The 22,553-nt window shown below is 44.6% G+C and overlaps 1 protein-coding gene across 1 annotated transcript in view; it reads right to left on the reverse strand.

The window, feature by feature from the left end:
- Trank1 (tetratricopeptide repeat and ankyrin repeat containing 1) overlaps positions 1 to 22,553 on the reverse strand; it is an 86,946-nt gene that overhangs the window by 1,831 nt on the left and 62,562 nt on the right. Inside the window, exons 12-21 of the mRNA XM_051203067.1 lie at positions 22,225 to 22,424; positions 21,813 to 21,950; positions 17,698 to 17,841; positions 16,710 to 16,866; positions 12,310 to 12,398; positions 8,945 to 9,048; positions 8,712 to 8,844; positions 5,451 to 5,596; positions 1,380 to 4,429; positions 516 to 614 (exon numbers count right to left, since the gene is read on the reverse strand). Coding sequence (XP_051059024.1) covers positions 516 to 614; positions 1,380 to 4,429; positions 5,451 to 5,596; positions 8,712 to 8,844; positions 8,945 to 9,048; positions 12,310 to 12,398; positions 16,710 to 16,866; positions 17,698 to 17,841; positions 21,813 to 21,950; positions 22,225 to 22,424 — 4,260 coding nt within the window. The remainder of the gene's footprint in view (positions 1 to 515; positions 615 to 1,379; positions 4,430 to 5,450; positions 5,597 to 8,711; positions 8,845 to 8,944; positions 9,049 to 12,309; positions 12,399 to 16,709; positions 16,867 to 17,697; positions 17,842 to 21,812; positions 21,951 to 22,224; positions 22,425 to 22,553) is intronic.

Consider the following 22,553-nt stretch of genomic DNA (forward strand, 5'->3'; position numbering starts at 1 on the left):
AAAGATGAAATGTGGTGTGGCCCAAAGGAGGCAACAGTTGGACAGGGCAAGAGGGAAGAATTCCATATTACATAGAATGTAGCAAGAAAACTGACCCCTGCTAAGACACCTGGTGACCTTTCCACAGAGTGGAGCCTCTGCAAATTCCCTAGCCACCTGCACTGTGTCTGAGGGAAACTCCAGGCCTGTACTCATGTTGGCACACACTAGACGTTCAATAGATCTCCTGGCTAACATGACAGCCTGGCATAGGCAAACACTCTTATTAAGGGATGCTTTACAATACTACCTCTCCTTGGGAGTGGCTGCGCTGGGTCTGCATGATGACTGGACATCTGTAAAAACTCCTAGGCAAACACTATAAAGCCCAGAATAGTCTCCATCAGATGGAGAAATCCCATCAGTAACACTTTGGCAGATACTTCTGATATGGCTGGCAAACCCACCAGACACTCACCTGGAAGCCAGCAGTACCAAAACCACAGGATCACCTGTCCTAGGAGAACAGGCCTTACCTTCATCTTTTAAACGGAGCTCTGTCTTCTTCAGCCACTCCTGTGCGTTCTTGACTGACAGGGCGAGAATTCTGACCTGCCGAGTCATCACCTCCTCGGCTACAGAAACCAAAGAATAGAGGCTCTGAGTGAAGGGATGGCTTCAGGCATTACAGCATCAAGCACTAGGCTTACTTCCCCACATCACAAAGCTGCCTTCTGCCACCACAAGCACGGGCTGCCTTAAATGCTAGCCCAGTGCCACAGCATCTGTGCCCTGCAGATTGCCAAAGCGAACCCTTCCGGGAAAGGTTTGTATTCAAAAGGTCATTAAGCCCTAACCTGGGAAAAGAGTCCGAACTATACAACTTTTTTCAACGTAACTATTAATTTTATGCTTAATTTCCAGTGCTGCAAAGAACCAGCCAATAAGGAAGCAGGGGAAACTTGATTATAGGTCAGATGAAAAATTCCTACCAGTAAAGGCTCACATTGAGTGTGACTCAGGGGCCATCCTAGGAAGAGACCTGTGTATAGTTCCTACCCTACAGTCTTGTTGGTGCTCAAGAAAAGATCACTGATGAGTAAGGCAAAGGCTCCTCAAAGCGCTTTCTCGTGACTTGAAACAGTCTTCCTGTATCCTCTCCATGGAATTGGACAGTGAATCTTTCTTATCTGAAGCACCCAGAGAAACCATCCCAGCTTGCACTAATTACAAATATTTAACTGAGGATGGCATCAACAGTGAGATTTTGCTGGAGTCTGAGAACAGCTCTTTCTTGTCTTTCTGCTAATACTAACATCCCACCCCCATATCCTAAGTCAGCTGTAACTGAGCACCTGGTAGGCTTACCGCTGTCTGGACCAGTCCCTGTAGGCTCTCACCTTCAGCCCAGGCCTTCCGCCTGTAGAGCTCCTCCACCAGATCCGTAACCCTCCTGATGTGCTCCTGCACCTTCCTCTGCAGCATGTGGCTCTGTTCCTTGGATCCCAGGTGACCCCGGATCCAGATGCTCTGCTCAATGTCCTGCACCACTACTTTGCCTTCTTCGATGGCCGGGTCCACCTTTTCATGGAAAAATTCCAGATATTTCTGGTAGGCTGCTTGCTGCCTCCGGTGGCCTTCCAAGTGAATATGCTGCTCATAAGATTCACTGATTCTCTCTCGACACTCTCTCCCTTCCAGTTCAGCCCTGGAAATCATGACAGACTCAGGTGCTCCCTCAAATGCTTTGCCGGGACTGAAGTACCTTTCGGGACTACGGGTGAACTTTACCCCACACAGGTCACACTGGGTCCTGTCTACATCAGCCCTTTTGAAGTTCTCGGCCCTGAGCTCCCTAACCTCCTCCCTGCTATGCTCTGTCTGGACCCATCTTCTCCAGCTGATGCACAGAGACACCACCAGGCAGGCTCTGCGCAACTTGCGCTGGATCAAGGCCTTCCGCTGCTTCTGAGAAAGGATGGCAGCCAGGAAATGATCTCGGTCTTCCAGGGCCAACTCATCTAATTCACGAGTCTCATCTTCACCAAAGTCCCACTCTGGGTCAACAAACTGGTCCACAGGACCCATACAGAGCAAGCGGTTCAGTCTGACCTCTTCATGACAGAGGCCACGGACCACAGTGCCTTTGGTGTGTACACTATCCCACCGCCAGTGGCAATCCACCAGGTACTCTTCATCCCGCTCAAAGAGCAGGTCCTGCAGTGCCTCGGCCACAGACTTCACACTGGCTGCCATCAACACCCGCTGTACCACCTTCAGCAGCCTCTTGGGCACCTGGTCTGGCCAGCTTATGTTCATCAACTGCAGCCTTGTCTGGATCTCCCGAAAGCGGCGGTACAGAAGCGGCTTGCAGGAGGGCTGCAGGACTTCCTCAGCATTTACCAGCATCACCAAACACAGCACCAGTGTCCGTTCTGCCTCCCCCGAGATCACATAGTCTATTTCACTGAAGGCGTCGAGCAGGACGTTGAAATTCATATTCTCGTAACCACACAGCACCTTGACGAGGTAGGAGAGGTGGAACTGGAAGTCCCGGATGGCTCTGGCCACATCCTTCGGCTTGTATTCTTGGATGATGGAGAACACATCCCCAGATTCCTTGTCCTTCTTGCTGAACAGGAACTCCCAGAAGTGCAAGAGTGCAATGTAGCTCTTGGGGAGGCACAAGACAGCATTCTTCCAGAGGCGAGCCAACACCACTCCACAGTGGATGAACTGCAGCTCCATCAGCACCACCATGTTGGTAATGCTGGGGACCAGCGGCGCTTTGCACCTCCTAACGAGGACGTTCATAAAGCGGTAAAAGAGCCTCTTGTAGTCTTCTGGGTTCCTGTGCACATAGAGCTGGTCCATGGAGCTCTCCAGCAGCCGGATGAAGCACAGATAGGACTTCTCCATGTTCTCATCTTCCCTGTTGGGCACTAACATGCCAAATTTCCCTTCGACGCCTTTCATTCTGGTGACTCTGCCCTTGTTTCTGTCCTCTCTGTCAGACTCTAGAGCCTTCAGCTCCCGGTTGTAACTGTCCTCCTCCTGCTGAAGCAGTTTCTCAAAGTCATCCGGGTAGCTGGAGGACAGAAGGAAAGCCTGCATGGCACTCAGCCACAGGTCTGTGGACTCCCTGCGGCTGTGTGCACTTTCTTTTTGAAACAGGTCATGGATGTACTCTTTCAAGGCAAACCGGTAGGAGCGGAAGTTCTTGTAATTTGGCTTCAGGATTTCTTTGCATGCCATGGGGTTTTCTGACAGCACTCTATGATGGAAATGCCGAGGGAAGAGGAGGTTTAGGAAGGATCTGCAAAGGCCATATGTATCTAGAGACAAAACATAATCTATTTCTTCAAGTTCTTCAGCTAAGGCCTTAGGGAATACTTTCTTGGCTTCTAGAAGCAATCCACTGATGGCCACCAGGTGCATTTTCGACTGAACCATGCATTTGGCCTCACAGCGCCTGAGGGGCCTGTGGAAATCTTCACAATGTTCATCCACACATTTCAAACCCACAATAAATCTCATGCAGATCCCTGGATAGGTCTTCCCAAGCAGAATCTGTGTGATCTGACACAGTCTGCCCAAAAGGTGCTTGTTCAGGGCTAACTTCACTTGATCAGTCACTATTAAGAAATGATCTTTTGTTTTCTTCTCACTCGAGGTCAAATCCAGGTCAAAAATTATTCTTAATATGGGCCCAGGGTCATTCCGGGCTATCTGGCAATATTTGGCATCCACTTGAGAAATTCCGAAAAACTCAAAGCACGACTTGACCATTTCCTTCTCAGCATTGTTTGTCGCATTTTTAAGGGCCCTGACCAAGTTGAGAAGGACTTCTAAGCCACCTGGAGCCAAGGCCAGAACCTTCTGACGCTCAGATTCACACCGGCTGGATGCTTCATAAAGAGTTTCCACCACTCCCGCTGAGTGGTTGAGCATGTCAAACTTCATGAAGGCATCCCTAAGCTTCTGAAAGTCCCTCAGGATAATCCCTTGCAGGAACTGTGCTTGTGCAATGCCAGACAGCTGGCTGGTTTGGTAACAGAGATCCAGTGCTTCTCGAAGAATAGCTTTGGTGTGTTCTAGGTCAGAGTCTCTGGCCACATTGAGGCGGGCAACTCCCAGTAGGCACGAGGCCTGGAAGTCCTTATCAGTAGTAAGCCTGGCAGCCTCCAGGAGGCAGCCATGTTGCTTCATCAACAGGGCAGCCTCTTCTCTCCGACCCTCCCTGTTCAGCAATTCCGCGGCTTCTGCTAGGCGTTTCCGAGACTTCAGGAACACCAGCTGGTCTTCTACATCAAGCTTGGAAAGGACAGCCATCATTTCCTTGCTCTTATTTGAACTCAGGTACTTTGCAGCAGCTTCCAAGTAAAACTGACTGGAAGAGTAGGAGAGCTTCGGAATGGGGAAGGTCTTGTTCTTTAGCATTTCTTCATATCTGCAAAGACAGAGTATTGTGGGTATTTGAACACTGTGTGAACATGTGTTTCTGTGATTGGTGTAATAAAAAGCTAACAGTCAATAGCCAGGCAGGAGAATATAGGCAGGACTCCAGGCAGAGAGAGAACTCTGGGAAGGAGAAAGGCAGAGTCATCAGCCAGATGCTGAGAAAGCAGGATGGTCAGTACAGAGATGCGGCAACAAGCCTCATGGGAGAACGCAGACTTTAGAAATGTGGGTTAATTTAAGTTTTAAGAACCAACTAGGAACAAGCCTAAGCTAAGACTGAGCGTTTATATTTAATAGTAAGTCTCTGTGTTAGGTTTGTGGGCTGGCAGTCCTGACCCACCCCAAAAAAAGAACTACAAAAGAGGGTATGCATGTCAATTTGTTATCACCAAAATAAGAAATCCCTCCAAAATGCAATACAAAGCGATTTAAATAAAGCTCCAATGAGCAGATATTAAAGAAAACATCTAAACCTGTCTTGCACTCAAACATTTCCAGAAATGCTTCATTATCCAGGCAAAATTTATGTATACTGAAAAGCTAAAACATAATAACTATGTTGGGTATTCCGCTTTTGTGAGCATGACTGTGATACCAGGAAAGGACACACTGGTGGCTACATAAACATCAGCAGCTGTAGCAGTCTTTGCTTTTACCCAGCTTGCAACTCTTCTCTTTTGCAAGTGTGCATGTCACTGGGATCACATCACACTGATAAAGCTCACGGGTCCTTGCCCTCCACTGACTGCAGTCAGTGTATCCTATCACAAACATGCAGGACACATCCTTCATCTTGAGCCTCTCTTGTGATGGTGGGTCAGAGCTCAGCACAAGGCTGAGAAACAGAGTCCACTCTCAAGGAGCTCTGAGACTGCATTGAAGAGCCCTCTCATGTGAGGGAGACTGACATGGTCAGCCACTTCAGAAGCAGCAGAGTAACTACCACAGCAGGTCATCCCCTTAGAGACAGAAGAAGGAGGCAGAAAGATGAAAAGGATAAAACCACCTACTTTTCCACTGCCATAGCAGCTTCCTCAAAAAGTTCCTCTTGGCAGTACATTCTGAGTGCGAGGTCAAATTCCTGAATCTGCTCAAAGCATCGGAAAGCATCTTGGAAGCACTGGCTTCGCTTATAGAAATAGGCAGCGTCTCTTATCTAGAACAGTAAAATTTTACTTTTATTTAAAGTGTTCTTAGTTTTTAATCTTAAAAACTAATGCATGGGTAATAAAAGTGATTAAATATCTATTTTTAGAAACCAGTTAAAACCACTATAGTATAGATAATATACAAACTAATTCCTTTTAAAATAAAGGGCAAAAGTTAAATTTCACTATCACATCATGTACAAATATGGAGTCCGGGTGGATTATAGATTTAAATACAGGGGCTGGAGAGATGGCTCAGCAGTTGATAGCGCTTTCTTTTCTTGAAGAAATTCCCAGCACTTACACAGCAGCTCACAACCATGTGTACCTCCTGTTCCAGGAGATCCAATGCCCTCTTCGAGCCTCCTTTTCAGGAACTGCAGGCATGCAATATACATACATGCATGCATGCAAAACACCCATATATATGAAAAATAAAAATTAAAAAGTTTAAAGGTTCAGATACAAATTATTGAGGAAAAATGTAAGTAAAAATGTTCCCAATAAACCTAATGACACAAACCTTTGGAGATAAGTTAATGAATTTTACGACTTCAACCAAGGTCTCATGAAATAAAGCTAAGGGAAAAAGTAATTTTAAGGGCTGGAATATGGTTCAGTGATGGAGCCCTTGCTTAAGATGTGAGGTGTGTGTGAGGTCCTAGGTACCATTTGCAGCACTGGGAATGAAGAGAAGAGGTAGGAGGGAGAAGGCAAGGAGGGTCCAGATGAGAGCAGCACTGCCCAACAGCCCTATGGGAACAGGCGTGTCTCACTGCCATGTGCTCAATCTGAAGGGACTTTGATATATGTGGTACTGTAGCCTAAAACCAAAATTTAATTCTTACTAATTTTAATTAATCTTAAGTAGCCATATCTGACTAGAAGCTACTACATAGGAATTGGCAGGTCTAGGTCATAAAAAGAATTCCTGTAGCTACAAAGTAAAGTCTTTCTTGAAATAAGAATTTTAAAGACACTCAAAAGTTATAAACTGCCATTTACAATAGGAGAGTGTGGACAGCTGACATGAAGCTGCTCAACCTCAGTGACAATTAGAGGGATGGAAATCTAATCCACAGTGAGCTACATCTAGAGGCTTCCAAAAATCAGAATCTGTGAAACATGGCCAAGGACATAGGAGACACAGGATCTTTACACACAATGTGGCATGGCCATTCTGGGCAGCAAAGTAACCTAGTAACATGAGATAGTCTCTAAAGACCCCATGACTGCAGGCCACTCCTAGAAACACATCACAATGGCTCCAGCACGACTGAGTCATGCTACACCACAGTGTTGCGTGTTGCAGCCAGACATTAGTGGGCAGTCTGGACTCTCACCACTGGAGATATGGGGTAGTGAGACAGAGAACGCTCACTCTGGAATGTTGCATGGTCAGAGACACAGCTGGAGATTAACACAAGAGAAGGTGGGAAAACCAAAACACAGAGCAACACACGCTCGGACAAACTTCAAATCCTTGTGTATAGAGAACACCACTATCTAATCTTCAGCAATGCAAGCCTGAGAGGCTGAGGTGAGGTTAAAGAACAAGTAAGTGTTACCTGGCTCCTTTCCCATGGCCTGCACTGGGAAGCAAAGGAGGGGCAGCGCATGATAGGTAATGCCTGTATCTTGTAGCCTCTTATTAGGGTTCAAAGACTGTAGGACAGAAACTAAAGGAACTGGAAAGCCTCGAAACTATCTTAATTCCTAGAATGTAGGATGTCTATCCCACTCAAGTGCAGTATTCCACCCCATTTCCCATATAAATCACATCCCATAACAAACATGGAGCCAAGTCTGCAGCATGGGGAGAGACTGATCTCCTTCTTAGACACTGACCTAGGGCTCACAACTCCAACTTCTCAGTGGGTCTCATTCCCCACTCTGACTTCAATACCCAGAGTGTGCTAGGGATCCTGTGTCTGGCACACAGACACAGAAACCCATGTTCCAAATGGAGAGTAGGAAACCTGGGTGGAAAATGCAACAGCTCACAGCCCCATGCTTTCTAGCAGTTTGTGCAACTGCCAGACTTTTCAATTCTTGTCCACCACAACTGATACACTAACAAGGAATTGCTGGGCTGTGGAGTTGGCTAGGTAGTTAAAGTGCTTCCTATACAAGCCTGAAGACCAGAGTTCTGATCCCCAGAACCCACTTGTGAGGTGAGGTGGCTTTGGACAGTAAAGATGGAATCCCCAGAGCAAACTAGTTAGAAAAATTGGTTTTATCAATGGGATCTGGGTTTGATTCACTGACCCTGCCTCAATAAGTACAGTGAAAGAGGGATGGAAGATGATCACACACACACACCACACACACACACACACACACACACACACACACACACACGCACGCACACACGCACACATACACACACACACACACACACACACACACACACGAAACAAAGGAACCGCTGAGAAAATGACTGCCACTTGTGCATCACAGCAATGCAATCCAGCTACGAACAATTTCTAACTGCTTACTTTCTTCTCCAGCAGCTATTTGTGGCCCACTGGCAGCTTACTGACTACTGAGAAGCTGTGCCCCAGACTAGATGCTCTGCCCAACAGAGCTTTGCACCGTGAGTCCCTTCTGTAATGATGAGCATGCACACTTTGGGTAGTGACTAAGGGTCAAGCTTTTAACTTTACTTCCTTTTAAATAACTTATTTGTTAACTTTAATTAACTTATATCAAGTAGCTGCATATGGCTGCTGGATTAGACTGTGATGAGCTAGGTAATTACTGGAACACAAAAAAACCTTCCACGTATATACACCAGACTACTTACTCAAGCTGACTCCAGACTGTGGACAAATGGAAAGAGAAAGCAAGACTATTCTAATATCCACCTGGTTTGGGTCTGCAACCTGGCCTCTCTGTGGCTGACTTTACGCCTTGAATATTAACAGAGACGTGGATGAACACACAGACACACACACATCTCTTGAACAAGTGCAGAAAGAAGGATCACAGCTAACAGGGCCAGCCTCTCCTTCCTTAAGGATTGGAGTCTCTTCCTGCCTCAAGCAGAGGCTGAGAATCCACCCCTCCATTTGCTCAGATGAAGCCCTGTTCTTCAAAGCACACCTTTGGTTGGGGCCATACCTTCCCCAGCCTCTCACACAACTGGGCAGAGAGCTGGAACTCCTTAGCGTAGCTCAAACACTTAAGAGACAGTTTTGGCTCATTGCATTCCAAATAAGTCTTAGCCAGTTCCAGGTACTGCAGCTCCTTCTCTCTGGAGGAAAGGGAAAAAAATCAACACTGTCATGAAATGTGGCTGCTACAGCCGACCTGCTGCTCTCAGAGAGCATTTGAACCCATCCCGAGACACTTACTTAGGGCTAACTTTCTTTGATTTCATATTCAGGGCAGTGTAGTGGGCCAGGGCCAACTTCTCCTTCTCAACTGCATCTCCTTTCTGGTAACACTTAGCTGCAACCTGAAATAGATCAAAGGTTTGATTCCCAGCAAGGTACTGAAGGTAACAGAACAAGATTTAATGCATGCATTATACTGCTACAGACAGAGCCCTGTGTCTGGCCCAGCCCACTCTGACAGGGAAGAGCAGGAAGGTACAAGTGATTTAAAGTGAGGAGTCTCCAAAGACAGAGCCCAGCTGGGGGACCAGCTAGCACAACCCATAGGTTTCATTTGGAAATAGCCAGTAGCCATGAAAAAGGTGAATACAACATATATATCTATAGGCCACCACAACACCAACTTTTTAAAAATCTTCCAACAGCCACGTGCAGAAGGCATACCCCTTTTATTGTGCATAGCAGCAACATTAGTCAGAGCCATGGAGAAATGGGTCCAAAGTCACCCAGTGGCTTTTCTGGGCTTTGACATAGTTGCTAACTACAGTGGCAGCCTGTGTGCTGGTAGAAAGCAGTGTAGACGTGGTGGTGTAGAAATGCACAGAGAGGGCATCAGAGCACATTCAGATCCTTGAGGCATGCAGATCTGTTAACAAACCTCTGACTATGAGGTGTGCAAAGGAGTGCCAAAGGGTCTCCAAGCATAACTCAGATCCTGGCCAGCAGAAAGCTGCTCTTCTCAAACAGGAGTCTTGCATGGTCTCAAAGAACGAGCTATAGAAGCAGTAGGCTCACACCGCACCGGCATTTGGGTCTCAATGCTGCTATGGGAGGCACTGAGCGGTGCTTTCTGGTGAATCAGACAGAACGACCTCTCCCACTCGTGCTCTTTGCTCCTGTCACCCTAGCCCCAGGGGCCTGGGACCAGTGCCACCCTCTTTCCCAGCTGGGGCCTTTGCATGCACTGTTCGAGCTGAAATGCTCTCCCTTCCTTTCTCTGCCTAATTCCTCCATTTATTCTACAAGCTCAGCTCAAGACCCCCTTTCTCAAAGAAGGCTTCCCTGACCTCCTGTGTCCAGGACAGGTGGCTCTGGGGACAGCTGGCTCTCATCTGTGGTGCCTGCAGCCACTCAACTGTGCACTTGTCTGTGTGCCACTGCTGCTCACCATCATATCTTTAGGGTCTAAATATAATGTCTGGCCCACAGCTCAACAAGTATTTGTTGGATGAATGATTTTGCATGGTGGTTCTGACACATTCATTGACATGCAGCCAAAAACTCAATAAGCCACCTGAGTCCTGAAGTCCTTTAGCGGGGGTCAAAATAAAGTCAGGCGAGGAGATGGCTTTTTATAACATTCTCATCTGTGCCGGCTCCCCTAAAAAAATTTTAGATTCAAACATTCAAAAGGTATTTTTAAAGGGATAAATAATTGGAAACCCATGGACAACACATATGGGCAACACCAAGGATTCTCTGAAAGGAATGAAGGGTCATATTATAACTCCCCAGCCTCATGTCCACACCTGCTGCTGCCCATCCTGCCTTGCCATTCCCTCCCTGCTTCCTCCCTCCACCCTGCCAAAAAAAATACTTTGGTCTGGCAATAATAGCCTAATGTTCAGTACTTCCTTCCAATTATAACAAGGTCAATAACGAATAAAAGTTTGAGGCTCTATCCATTTCTAAGCTAAATATTACATATTTTGAAAATTACTTTCCATACATACCAAATCTATAATAGCATTTTTTTTTCTTCACTTCATTGCTAGAGATCAAAGGGTGCCCACAGCCCCTCACACCTCTGAGCTCTACATTCCTCTGAATACACCTTTGCTGCTTCTACTGTGGCATTCATAAGTCTGTCTGTCTTCCTGTCCTTAATGTGGGCTGTGAGTTACCTAGCCAAGAGAATTTAGCAAAAGCACTACAGGGCTAATTCTAAGACCAGGCCTCCAGGACTGACATATTTCTTTAACCCTGGCATCAAATGAACTAGCTTAAATTGATGAGGGACAAGTTTTCCAAGAACTTTAGTGACCACACCCCACCCCTCATTACCAGAGCCAGAAACCAGCCAATCACCAGAAACAGACACCCCAACTGAATGGCAGCTAAGTGTAGACACACAAATCCCTCTAGCTGAGTCAGGAGGCTATTTAGCTGATTCAAACTGGCAGCCCGCGGAACTGGGAGCAGCACAAATGACTTGTGATAAGCCACTAAGTTTGGGTGGGGTATTTGTTATGTAGCAACAGGTAGCTGAGAAACCCAGACGGGCGTTCTTTTCTGTACATGTAAACTATTTCCCCTGTGACAGCACACAAAACTCTTCTCTAACCGAGGCTAAGGGGACTTGAAGAGCTGTCTCTGCCACACCTCACAGCACGGCTTTCAACAGTTGTGACTTGCAGTTTAGGGTCTGTCACTGCCTGGATCCTTCTCTCAGTCCTGGCTTTACCGACTCCAATTGTAACTCTGTTGCTAGGGCAACAGAATGAGCCCCACAGGGAAATCACTGTCTCCCAGTGTCTCTTCAGACATGACAGGGAGACTGCAGGCATCTTTCTGGGGCCCTTGAGAAGCTGAACCCTCACATGTGGTACAGAAGGAAAGAAAGCCGTCTGGCAAACCCAGCACAGCCGCTTTCAGCTGTAGTCACAGCTACCCAGTCACCCAGGAGCCCAGACGGTCAGCTCCAGGAGGTGTGTTTCCTGAGCTCAGCCTGTGGTAGTAGACACTGTTGCCATCCACAGCCTTCTCCTCCCTTTCTTGCCAGAGTGAACAATCTGCTCTGTATACAGAGCTGAAGCTGTGAGATGGGATGGCACTCCCAGGTGACTTTGCAGAGATGAAGGGCATATGACCTAGTACTGACCAGGACAAGTATGAGGAAGTCCACCGGGGACTTCAGATCTAAAGAGAGATCCTAAAGAAGCAAGTGCCTACCCTCATTCCTGTGTAGGATGCTGCTGAGGGCGGGTGCCCAGAGCTGCTGAAGCAGACATTGTGCAGCTACAGAGGGGAACAGCTCTAACAAGCTGCAGCTGACAAAGGGAAGAGACACAGTAAGGTGGGGCCTGTATGGTTTTGTTGAGCTCCAAAAATCAATCATGGAAATAAACAGGATGGTTCCTAGGCGGGGGACAGGCCATGACCCTTCATCTACCTATCAGTACCTGCTGGCACTCTGCTGAAATGAAGGACTGCCATGCCTGAACTGACTGGGAGGGAACAGGGCAGGAGCTCTCCTCCTGTCAGAGCTCTGCCATCCTCACTGTATCCTAGTCACCAGTGTCATAGCGGACCCTTCCCATGAGACCTGTCAAGGCCCGCAGTCACAGACACCCTCACCCCTGGCTTCGGGCCCCAGCCCTTACCTTCCAGCACTGGTGCCTGGCATAATAGTCCCCTTGTGTGATCCACTCACCAGGAGTTGAGGTCTTAACAAACATGCTATCGTCAAAATCTAAAACAAAGGTGAAAACAAGTTTGTTTGTCCAGGCAGTGACCACTGACCTACACCAGTTTGATTTAAACTATATTCCCCCCAAATTCATTTGTTGAATTCTTAATCTCTACTGCTTCAAAATAGGGCTTTATTTGGAGAAAAGAGCTATACAATGAAGCCTTTAGGATGGACCTAAATCTAGTCTCACTGGTATCCTTACAAGAGCTCAGGATACATAACACACACACACATACACACAGATACCACACACACACACACAAACACACCACACACACACACACATACCACACACACACACATACACACACACAGATACCACACACACACACACACAGATACCACACACACAGATACCACACACACACACACACCACACACACACACATAACACACACACCACACACACACACCACACACACACATACCACACACACACACCACACACACCACACACACACACACCACACACACACCACACACACACACCACACCACATACACACACCACACACACACACACCACACCACATACACACACCACACACACACATACCACACACCACACACACCACCACCATGTGAGGAGACAGTGAGAAGGCCAAGTGAGGCCTCAGAAGAAACTAACCCAGCCTACTCTTAATGTTGGACTTCTAGCTACTAGAAATGGGGGGAAAATCACTTTTGTTGTATTGCAGGCAAATGCACTGTTGTGTTGACCTTCTAGACTTTATCAAGATATATTTTAGCACCAAGACAGGTTGGTGTATGGTTTCAGAGGGAAGAGGTAAAAGTGAGAAACAGACATAACTTGCTTTTTAAATTCTGGTCTACTTTCCTTGCCTGTAGCTATGAACTAGAAGATGTATAGCAATTATTAATTCCTCCTTAAAAATAAAACTAGTTCTTGCCAACTAGTTCTCAGCAAGCTCCCAGAATTCAACATGAAACAAGGTAACAGGAGTTTACAACACACAATGCTACTCAGCTTGTGAAGTTGTATCTCGGTAAACCACACAGTAAGCTGGAAATAATTCAAAATTCATAATTGATAATTCTAAGGGGCTTTAAATACAACTAACCTACCAGACATCTTGGCTTAGCACACTTGTACCCACTTAATACAAGCTAAGAAAAAGATGAAAATTCAAAATACGGTTTCCACTGAAGTGGACCAATTCTATACCACTGTGAAGCTGAAAACTTGCACGCTGCACAAAACCCATTTCTCTGTGCTTCCAATTGCAGATATTGTCCTCATCATAGTCTGTCCTTTCTGTTCTATACCAGCCTTCCTCTAACTGTATCAGCTCTCCCCAGCCATGCCCTCACAATGTCACTAGCAACAAGCAGCAGTGCACAGCTCAGGAAGTACCAGAGACACAGTGAGTGCCAGGACAACGCCAGCAAGCTAAAGGGACCAGAGATGCCTCGACTAAGATGCAGCAACTACAGAAGCAAGGCAGCCGTGTTCAGAAGGAGCAAAACCCAGGCAGAGTTGCACAGCCTGCTCCCTCCCTCCCTCCCTCCCTCCCATAGTCTTCTGAAGCACAACACAGAAATAACTACAGCCTTGAGTGTGGACTCTATGTTCCAGGTAGGAGTACTTTTCCACAGCAAAACCCCATGGTGCATCTGAAGAGGACAAGGTAACCATGCTAAACAAGCCCAAAATGTATCGTCAACACACTCACCTCAGGCTCCCCTGTACTGGAGAGACAGATGCTCTGGCAGAGTTTACTGTGTTCAACTACAGCTTGTGATTAAAACTGCCCTTGCTCTTGTGCTCCCATGATACAAATAATTTTATTAATTAAAAACCTGTCATTCTTGAACATTTTAATTTTGTAAATAAATCTACTTATCTTAATCATCTCTTCCAGTGGGTATTAGAGCATATTTCATGATTATAAGGAGCATGAGTGAGCCATGTCTTTAAAGGTGGCATACGCCTTTAATCCCAGCACTCGGGAGGCAGAGACAGGTGGATCTCTGAGCTCAAGTCCAGTCTGGTCTACAGAGCTAGTGCCAGAACAGCCAAGACTACACAGAGAAACCTGGTCTTGAAAAACCAAAATAGAAAAAGTGTAAGTTACAGGATAAATTGCAAATTATATACTAGGTCAACCTACTCCTTTTCCTTTTAGTGAAGAGGAGAAAAAGCCCATGAGGAGGAAGTCAGGCCTGAACAAGGTCATATGACTACTCAAATGGCAATGTCCTTAAGAAGATCAATTTTTAATTTTAAGCCTCCAACTTTTCTCACCATAGCACAACAGCTGGGTCCTAGGAAAAGAACACTGGATCCTGGTCCCCAACTGTGCAATAAGCAGCAGCCAGAAATAGCCAGTCAACCAGCAAGCCTCTCTACACAGATAAGCTCTGCTTCTTCCGACAGATAACCCTTAGAGAAATTAACCAGAGTCCAGAGAAACCAACTCATTAACTGGTTCTCAAGAAAAAAGGAGGTTTTCTTCTTCATAGAGGGAAAATGGTTTTTCTTCATGGTTATCTTACTCAGAAAACTTCATTTTTTTAATTAGCTAGTCTTTGTAAATTATGATGATAATAACATATAGTAACTTTTTAAACCCTTCTAATACTGCAGAGTGTCTAAAGGACAGGGAAATGAAGTCCACCTCTACTCAACAAACACATACCCACAATGTAGTGGGGTATTCATTTTGTCTCCTTCTGTGGCCCATTGGGGGTGGAGCCAGGGACGGAAGTGACCTGGGGAAGTAAGTCGGAGGAGGGGCAGGAGAACACTCTCTGAAAGCCAGCTGCACTGGGACAGGAGGACTTCCAGAGGAATTCTTGGAAGCAGGAACGTACTGGTGTTCACCTATGTTGTGAGTTATTTCTCCCTGAATAAACATCTGTTCGGCCTAATTGTTTATCCTGATCCTTATTAAACCTCGATACCACAAGATCTATATAAGGATATGCACTGTAAAGTCTGCTTCAGAAGTAGCCGCTGTGCAAATGAGTATTTATACATTTCCTTGATGCAGACCCTCTCGCAATGGGGCCCTTTGTTACTCATAACCAGTTTAATAGATACACATGACGACTCCCTTGCTATCTCAATTCATTGTCCTTGTACTGTGACAGCCTAAAGCCAGAGAGTCCCCTACTGGCATATGTTTGAATGTTTGATCCCCAGTTAGTGGAACTGTTTGGGAAGGATTACGAGGTGTCTCCTTGTTGGAAGAGGTGTGAGGATGGGCTCTGAAGTTTTCAAAAGCCTATGCCAGGCCCAGTGTCTCTCTCTGCCTGCTACTTATCGATCAAGATGTAAAGCTCTCAGACAGCAGTCCACACCATAACTGTCTTCTTCCTACCACAATAATCACTAACTAACCCTCTAAAATTGTAAGCAAGCCCCCAATTCAATGCTTTCCTTTTATAAACGTTCCCTTGGTCATAGCATCTCCTCATAGCTGTATAACAGTAACTAAAATACTCACTAACTAACCTAATTCTTAATGTACCAGTGTGCAAAATGAGTTTGGTTTGATAGTTATAGGCACTCAAACAGATTTCACACGCATATATACATACATATGTACATGCAAATGTTCTATTCTGCTATATGCTGATATACATGTATTTATATTTATAAATTAATATTTATATTATATTTATAAATTATATTTATATTTTTATTTATATTAATATAAAATTCTTTAAAATTGGATCATTCTATACTGTTTGTGTTTTGCTGTTTTTATATTTTACATCTTGAACATCTTTACTTATCAGCAAGCAGAATTCCATCTGAGTCTTTTTAATATCTGCATGGTATTTTAGAATTTTCCATACAGAATGCTTGCATTACATTCATTTTCTTGTTATTGCAACTAGGGCTATGTGATCTTCATTTTGATAGGCAATCTTAATCAAGCTGCCCAAAAGCTCATAGTAACTTGTATTATAACACTGTGACCTACTTCCTGCGACCCTAATCCAAAACACTCACTTTTAAGGGACAAGTAACAGATCTTTCCTAAAGTAGCATATTTTCCCAAATGCACCACAAACAGTCATTCCCAGATACCTTAACATAAAAAAGTTAAAATGCTTTTTCTTAGAAAATCATGCAGAGGGTGCTATTAAACAAAACAAAACTGTACACCCCAGACTGGAAGCACAGTTCAGGGGTAGAGCCCTTGGCCTCACATACATAAGGGTTCAAACTTTATCACTATAAAACACACAAGAACAAAAACTGCCCTTTCTGCAGGACCATCAGGACACTAGAGAGACACATCTCTCCTCTAACAGCAAGAATGTTTTAATGAGATCTTACCTTTATTTTCATCTGTCTTTACAACTTGAACAAAATCTCTCCTAATGAAATATTTGAAAGCAGGAGCTCGTTTCTCTAGGTTTTCATCAAAGATCCAGAGGTTGACCCGAGCCCGTGTGATGGCAGTATACAGCTGCTTCAGCTCTCCATTGAGGAGCTAACAATGAGATTGAGGACACAGATGGTGAGCCTTGTATCCAAGTGGCAGTGTAAATATGGTTTAAGGGACTTATCTGATCTTGGAAGAATGCAAACACTAAGCTTTATTACTTGTATGTGCAGGATATGTGCATGTGGGCACATGTGTACAAGTCACAAGAGAATTTTGTGGAGTAAATTCTCTCCTTCTCCTTATGTGCTGGTTCTAGGAACTGAACTCAGATGGTCAGGTTTGCCTGGCAAGCATTTTGCCCACTGAGCCATCTCAATGGCCCACCAAAAAAATGTTTTGGAAGCTAGAAAGCTTGTTCTGCATTTAAGAGCATTAGCTGCTCTTGCAGAGGACTGAATTCCATTCCCAGTCATGTATGTTCCCAGCAAACAACTCAGGGAAGACTGTAACTCCAGCTCCAGCCAATCCAACATCCTCTTCCAGCTTCCACGGGAACCCAAACACATAAATAATAAAATAAACCTTTTTTAAATGAGAAGGTTCCAAGGACCTCACAATTGCTGTGATTTGCTTTTTAAAATTAAGGCGGCAGTAACTATCATTAATTACTGCTCAACTACTTCAGACACACTGTGACTCCACCAACTTTTCTGAATAAAGTTTAGTTCCAAAGGTGAATGGAAGGCTCTTCCACCTTCATTAGAGCTTTGCAGAGAGGAGGGGGGCAGATAACACCACGTTTCCTCCCCACTCCCACTATCGATGTAATGGAAGGACAGCTAGGTGCAAGACTCCATTTTTCATCCCATCTTCTCTCTGAGCCTTATTTTCTGGTTCCATAGTAAATCATTGTGTGGACACATTGCAGATATTTACCTTGTACATTTCTGGGTTCACCATAAGGGACCGAGCCTGAGAGGAGCTTGATTTCTCCAGGGGAACTTCAGTCAATGGCCAGTTCTCCTCTCTGGAGTCAGAGGACGGCGTGAATGAGGAAATGATCTTCCATTCCTTGTAAGCCTGAACAACAACAACAAGTTGAAGAAAAACAGAATTTGCTTTTGAAGTGCCTCCCAAGCTTCACAGAAAACTGAGCCCTAACCAGAGGTGTGGAGCCTTCAACACAAGCTGTATGGAGGGATACGTCCCATGGCCTCAGAATAGATGGGAGGAACTAAGGTTGCACAGGCAGAAGTCAAAGAAGCCATCAGAAAAATGCTCCAACACTTGGGTAAGATGATTAAGAAGCCAGACATAGGTATCTTCTATGGGTAAGAATGCTAAGGGCCTAGGGTGTTACAGTAATTCAAAGAATGTCAACAAGCAGTAAGGACAGAGGAAACCTTACTCCTCCTCACAATGTGGTTAAAAATACCACATAGGGACAACATTTAGACACAGGTGGCAGAATTATCTAAAGTAATCAACCAATGAATAGAGAAAAACAGACACTGTATGTGACATGATATAAGGCAGACAAGGTATATTAATAACTAATTTTTCCACTTACTATCTGACCTTGAACACAATGTTCTTAAGAGCGGATAATAGAATATCTCAGATTTGTTGGTCAAGAAAGGGAAATAACATTGAGGGTATAGTGCTTGCTTTTAGTTCATTCTTTCTATTACCCAAACCCCAAAGCTAAGGTGCTTGTATGACTAGGGGATGAGAATTTTTCCTCTAAAGCTGTGGTTCTCAACCTGTGGATCATGACCCCTTAGTGGTCAAATGACCCTTTCACAGGGATTGCCTAAGACCATCTGAAAACATAGTCATTTACATTACAATTCATAACAGTAGCAAAATTACAGTTATGAAACAGCAATGAAGAAAATATTGTTGAGGGTCACCACAACATGAGGAACTGTATTAAAGGGTCACAGCATTAGGAAGGTTGAGAACCACTATAAAGGTTACATGCTCTTTCATTGGTCAACCTGCCACAGTACTAAAGTAACCACAGACAACATGAGAATGAATGGACATGATATATTTCAAAAAAGATATTGGTCAAGGCTGAATTTATTTTCATATAATTTCCATGTGTCATGAGATATTATTCTTTGAGTTTTTTTTTTTCTAACCATTCAAAAACGTAAACTTCATTTTTAGTATCAAGATGGGAGAAACAGCCAGTGGGCTGGCTGGAATTGTTCTGTAGGCTTCTGAATTGGTTTCTGACCCTAGCAAGGCTGAATTGCCCAGGTTATTATGTGGTACTTAAAATTCAAAATTCCTAGGAGTCTTGAATTTCACAGTTCACTGTGTCTTCTAAATGTAGACACTTTATTCTCCTAGCCTTTCCATTTTATAAAACAGTGCCAACTTGACATCTTTGTAGTATTCAAGGATGCCCAAATCCTGAAGTAGATAGAGCTGATAGATTTACGCTGACAGAGCTGCTTGCTCTAAGTTATTCTACTTAATCACAGGATTAAACTAAGTTAAATGCCTAAAACACTGCATACTAAACAGAGGTAGTTGTTTACTATAAAAATGGATCATTCGGTTCATTACCATACTCTGAAAAGTGATGTCAACCATAGGTGAAATCATTTGAATAGTTAAAAGGTTTAGAAAACTCTTTAGGACATACTCATGACATCCTCTTTGCAAAGCTACTTAGCAAGCAGAGTCAAGGAAAGCAGGTAAAAGTGCTGACATTTCAAGAGGATCCTCCTTGCCGGCAGAGGCAAAAATGGGCTGTTAAAGGGGCCAGGGAAGCATGATATATTTTAAAACTGCTGGGAGAGAAGCAAAGCTGCTCAGATGGTTTGTGGCTACCTATTTCCACGTATATTTTCAAGATAGCAACAGGAAAGGGTATTTGTGCTCACTGCAAAGATAACAGGCCTGCAGCACTTAAGGCAATGAAAAGAACTGCTTCTTCCAAGGCAAAGGCCTGGATTCCCCTAGCAAGTTTCCCACAAAATCTGTGGTTTCCAAGCCCCGCCCCCCCATCCTTCTCACATATGAGGGACAGTATCCACCAATGCACATCCAGGTCCAAATGCCAAATGTTTCAAAGCAATGCCTGCCTGGGACACTAAGAGGGACAAAGACAGACGATCTCCACTGCCCCCCCCCATGTTAAACATTGATCACTGTTCAGCAACCTTCATCCAGCTACCTTGACAGAAACCTGAATTCCAGATCATGGAGGGTTGGGAGGTGTGATATGCCTTCCCTCTCCTTTTTTTAATGCATTTCCTCTCTCTGAAGCATTTTCTGGTCTAGAGATTGTAAAGGATAAATTGGGGGGCATACTCTGCACCAGGGAATGCACAATTACATTATCAAAATCTTTATATACACACAGAATAAAGCAAATGTTTACCAAAAGATTTGGTTTAGGTGTTTGTTGCTTTTGTGTTTCTGAACTTCACAGAACTCTGAGTTAGTAATGGAAGGACAGAGAGAAACCTGTGCCACTCCCAGAAGCAAGTGAAAAGCGCCCCCCCCCACAGATCCTTAAATCTTTGACCTTTGACTTTATCACTGGCATGTGCATACAAATGGCACTTAATAAAGGACAGGAACAACAAATTCTTACCCCTTTCTCTTTCAGGAGAGCCTCAGTCCAACCATGACCAGTGGATGTGTTATTAGGAAAAAAAAGTTAGACCTCAGAGATGAAAAATGGTAGCAGGGTTAATGAGCATGCATCTGCTTTTATTAACAAATTTACCAGGAAGGGGATGTACATAAGAAATGGCAATGATATATTTATTCATTGTGGAAGTTTCTGGAAGCCAATTCACAAGTGAAAAGGAAGGAAGGCAAAGGATAAGTATTTGGAGCTCAAAGCATTTGGGTTTTCTTCAGATTCTGTTACAAGTATTGTAACTAGGGATAACTTACTTAGCCCAATCACCTTTGGCTTTACCTACAGAATGAAGGTAATAAAAACACTTAGGACCTCAGGGCATTGGTGGGATGAGACACTACATTCAAGAAGGTCTTTATAAACTGTGAGGCACCTGTTGCAGTACCAGACATAAATATTGTTAAATAATTATGACATTTAAGAATGATCAGAAAAAATGTAAGAGGATCCTATTTCAAGTGTCAGATCGGGGATAGATTTTAGGGTATCAAAACTAAAAGATGCTCTGATTTAGGTATAAAACAGCCCTTCTGAGCATGTAACAGAAAATCTGCAACAGGGACCAGAACACAGCCAGCTATAGCACAAAGAAGACCCATAGCAGCCAGCCTGAGTCCCCACCAAAAGACATTAGTGAGAGGAAACTGGTGGCTAGAAGCCAGAAGGCAATGGTCTTGACTTAGTCACTCCCCTAACAATAATTCTGAGATTTAAACACACACACACACACACACACACACACACACACGGCAAAGACCCAGGAACCACATTAAGGCAGTGGCTGGCACAGAAGTCACTGGAGTGGGGGGGGGGGGGGAAATCAGTCCAAGGATTCTGGCTACTGTGGTCTACATGTGTGAAGCTGTGATCATGAAGCATGCCAAAGGGATCTGGAGACAGGGTGGCTGTTCTTGTCACCCACATTACCTGATCCAGCAGACTGGAACCAAGCCTCACTGTCTTCTTGGAGTTGTCTTTCTATCAACTGACTTTGCCCAATTCTGTCCTCATAAGAGTGGACATTGCTAACCTTGCCTTCATGTATGGCTCTCCTTAAACTTGCTCCAACTTAGGCAACCCTGGGAGCCAATAACAGCAACTAATAAAAGTTGTCCCTGAGTACTGACCATCAGAAGATATGAATACAAGAGAGCCAGGAATGTGTAGAGGGAAAAGCAGCCCACGACACACTGTGGAACAACCCTCAGCTATTCTCAAACTCCCCATTAACTGACAAACCCCCATACTACATACAAGATGCTCTACAACACACACAGCCACCTGTGACAAACTCTTAAACTTAGCTCCAAGCTGCCTTCTGCAGAGCAGAAATTTCACTCAAGAACAGACCTCAACTGTATGAATAGAATGTGTGACATACCTCAGAATCAGTAAAAAAGTTGTAAAGGAGGACATCATCAAATTCCAATCCTTTTGCCTCATAAACAGTTAGCACAAGCGCTAACCCCAGCTCTTCTGGAATTTTCTCCTTTGCCATTTCATTAGCAACAAGAATCACCTAAAATAAAATTAACCCAAACAATATCAGAGTCTGCAAAAACAAATAAAAGAAGTGTCACCTGTTTCCCTAGGAAACGAGTAATGGCTTTAAAGAGAAATGGCCAGGTTTGACTTGGTCAGCTAGAACCGGGAAGACAGTCCCAGTCAGTGGCCTCTCTCAAGCACACACCCACCCTGGATCAAGAGGTACTGGATTCTTGCATGGTAATTCAGATGCTGTTTCTTCTTCATGCCTGCAACTTCAAACTGACTTATTTCAGTAACAAGCTTACCTGATGGGCACCAAATTCAATGGGCTGGGTTTTTCTTTTGTTTCCTCGCAGCAAAATTGCCAAGTCGCTTACACTACAAGACTCCAAGAGAGTTGGCTTGGGACCGTCAAAAAGTCCAGAATCTCTTGGAAGGCGATCAAAGGATTCTGGGAAGAAGAACTGAAGTAAGTCCACCACTCCAGATGCAAGATTGAGGATTCCTGGGATGAAACAGAAAGCACCTGTCAGATACTATACAGCATGGCTGGGGTTTGGTCATTTCTTTGGTTTTCTTTTTCACAGATGAAACAGAATATATCACTAGCCCAGGCAGAATATACTTCCTTTCA

Source organism: Phodopus roborovskii, unplaced genomic scaffold (assembly GCF_943737965.1).
Source record: "Phodopus roborovskii unplaced genomic scaffold, PHOROB, whole genome shotgun sequence".
NCBI lineage: Eukaryota > Metazoa > Chordata > Mammalia > Rodentia > Cricetidae > Phodopus > Phodopus roborovskii.